The sequence below is a fragment of the Phytophthora infestans genome, genomic scaffold, assembly GCF_000142945.1.
Source record: "Phytophthora infestans T30-4 supercont1.629 genomic scaffold, whole genome shotgun sequence".
Taxonomy (NCBI): domain Eukaryota; phylum Oomycota; class Peronosporomycetes; order Peronosporales; family Peronosporaceae; genus Phytophthora; species Phytophthora infestans.
In genome coordinates, this window is record NW_003303150.1 from 13,608 (window position 1) to 15,907 (window position 2,300).

Genomic DNA, 2,300 nt, shown 5'->3' on the forward strand with positions numbered 1-2,300 from the left:
CTGCTCGGTCGATTCTTCAGAATACACTGTAGTATCATAAGTGGTATAGCTGAGCGAATTCAGGCGAAATGAGAATTCCTCAAATAACAAGAGGTAGGTATATCAGAAAACGCATAAAATTAAAGGAGGGTGATTGCATGTAATAGTCTCAGCATCCAAGACAAAAGCAGACTTGGTTATTAATAGATTATCGAGATTTTAATAATTTCCAGAGATCAGTGTGTGTGTTTTTTTCTTATTAATTTATAACTTAGGCACTCGTTTAAATGGGTTACAACTGTAAACCTCTTAATAAAGCGTAGTGGTATTTCTTTAATAATTCACAAGCAGGTTTTGAAATAGTACATCTTGAAGCATTTAGGCCGTGGTTCGACTAAAAAAACCAGATTTCGCTAAAAATAGCTATTTCATTTAATCTACCTAATTTTATTAGCTCAATTGAAAATAACTACTTCGTAAAAATATCACCAATTTCGAAACGAAGCATTTCGAGGCATTTGAAGATCAGCCGCATAACATATTGAAGGCTAAAAGCTTATCGGTTTAATCAGAATTAAGTACTGTAAAACCGATGGTTTGCTATTTAGTATTAGAAAATAGTACCTATAAAAAAATTGCACATGTACTTGAAGTAAGGCTCACCAATATTTTCTTTTTTGATTTGTCAAGTGAGTCGGTTACGGTACCATACGGTGCATTGCTGGAACTCTACCGAATTACCGGTACATGTTCTGTATTGCAGATACATTTACCGTATGAAGCCCCGATTACACGCCAAATGGAGGCCTCGCTATTACCCGTCGTACTTCTGTAATAACTACAGAAAAACTGTACGTTACAGTAGTGCCTCAGTGTACTGTACAGTGTTCTCTGTAGACCAGCTCCCCAAGTGTACAGTACTTGCCATTCTGCAAATTGCCTGATGATGGTTCGCCATCTAGGAATCTCCGGTATATTGCTCTGTGTGTTTCCATGGACAACCACGTCGTCGCTCAATTCTCTCCACAGTCAGTCGAGGACTACCCCTACGACTATTAATACTCGCACCGGTGTCGAGTGTACCAAGGTTGGCGGCTTCTTTCCCGCGGTTGTGAGATTGTGCATCTGTGAGCCATGTCACGTGTGCGAGTTCAAAAAGAACTCGCTGACTTGCGGGTACAAAGAACATAAAGAGTTGGATGCATCGGACGGCTCGGACTTGACAGTGGATCAACCTCTGCTCGCGCCGACCGATTGGTTTCTTACTGAGGAGGAGGTTACAGCGTCACGGAATGGCTCAACTCGAGGCGACATGGCCACTTACACGACCGGGAACGACGTCACGACATACACCGTACCGAAAGAATTCTTTGACGCTGCTTTTACTGATCTTTCGTCCACCAAGGAGGGAGATCGAGTCATGCTGGCAGGTTGGGGTACAGACCTCATTCCGTTCCAGCCCGATGTCGACGGTGGCAACCAGTCCCAATTACATGACGTGGTTGAAGGTATAATACAGCGTGGCGGCAGTTTCCACGCATTAATATGGGCTAATATGCTAGGCAAATCGCAGAATATTAAGGTTCGCGACGACATTAACGATATCGCGGCATCAGTAACGACAGGAAAGAAGCCACTTTTCCTATTTGACGACCGCGTACGGACGATTTCATCAACTCACCACCAGAAGAATCTAATCATAGCATCTACCAATTCGACGGAGGTGGATCAACACCCTGTGGCTTACGTTGGTGGGATCGACATCACTTCAGGTCGTTGGGATACGATCTACCACAATGAGTCGGAACTTCGCGAATCTACCGGTGTGAGTGGCTCCTTCAAGGGCTGGATAGACGGCCATGTCCGTATTCACGGGCCGGCAGCAAAAGATGTGGCTGGAAACTTTCTCAGTCGCTGGAACTCCGACTACGAACCAACACAGGGTCTTGCCAAGGACTTGCTCGACTTTGACAACCCGCCATACGACGACTTAGCGCCTCTAGACTACACCAGCAGAGGGACCAAGTCGGAGTTAGGCAGCCAAAACGTACAGATCGTACGGACGTTCAGCTGCAAGTATGAGCACTACGACGAGTTCGCTCCCTAGAGCGAGAACTCACTGTTCCAAGCACTAAGCAAGGGGTTATGAGCGCAAAAAACTTTATCTGCATGGCGGGTCGTACTTTATCTCCGACCGAGCGTACTTTGACGCATACTACAAGTGATGCCACTGACCAACGAGTCATTGCGGTGGGCGAACGTCCAAGTGAGAGGTGAGAGTCCCTTGGATACTAGGAAGGGTATGTTCAAATTACAGTGCG

At 45.3% G+C, this 2,300-nt stretch overlaps 1 protein-coding gene across 1 annotated transcript; it reads left to right on the forward strand.

The window, feature by feature from the left end:
* Positions 1 to 778: 778 nt before the first annotated feature.
* PITG_21784 (uncharacterized protein) lies at positions 779 to 2,086 on the forward strand (the record flags this gene model as incomplete). The annotated part of the gene is made up of 3 exons (XM_002894705.1): positions 779 to 810; positions 1,009 to 1,487; positions 1,542 to 2,086. 3 exons carry the CDS (start codon positions 779 to 781, stop codon positions 2,084 to 2,086), a joined length of 1,056 nt encoding a protein of 351 aa, XP_002894751.1.
* Between the last annotated feature and the right edge of the window lie 214 nt (positions 2,087 to 2,300).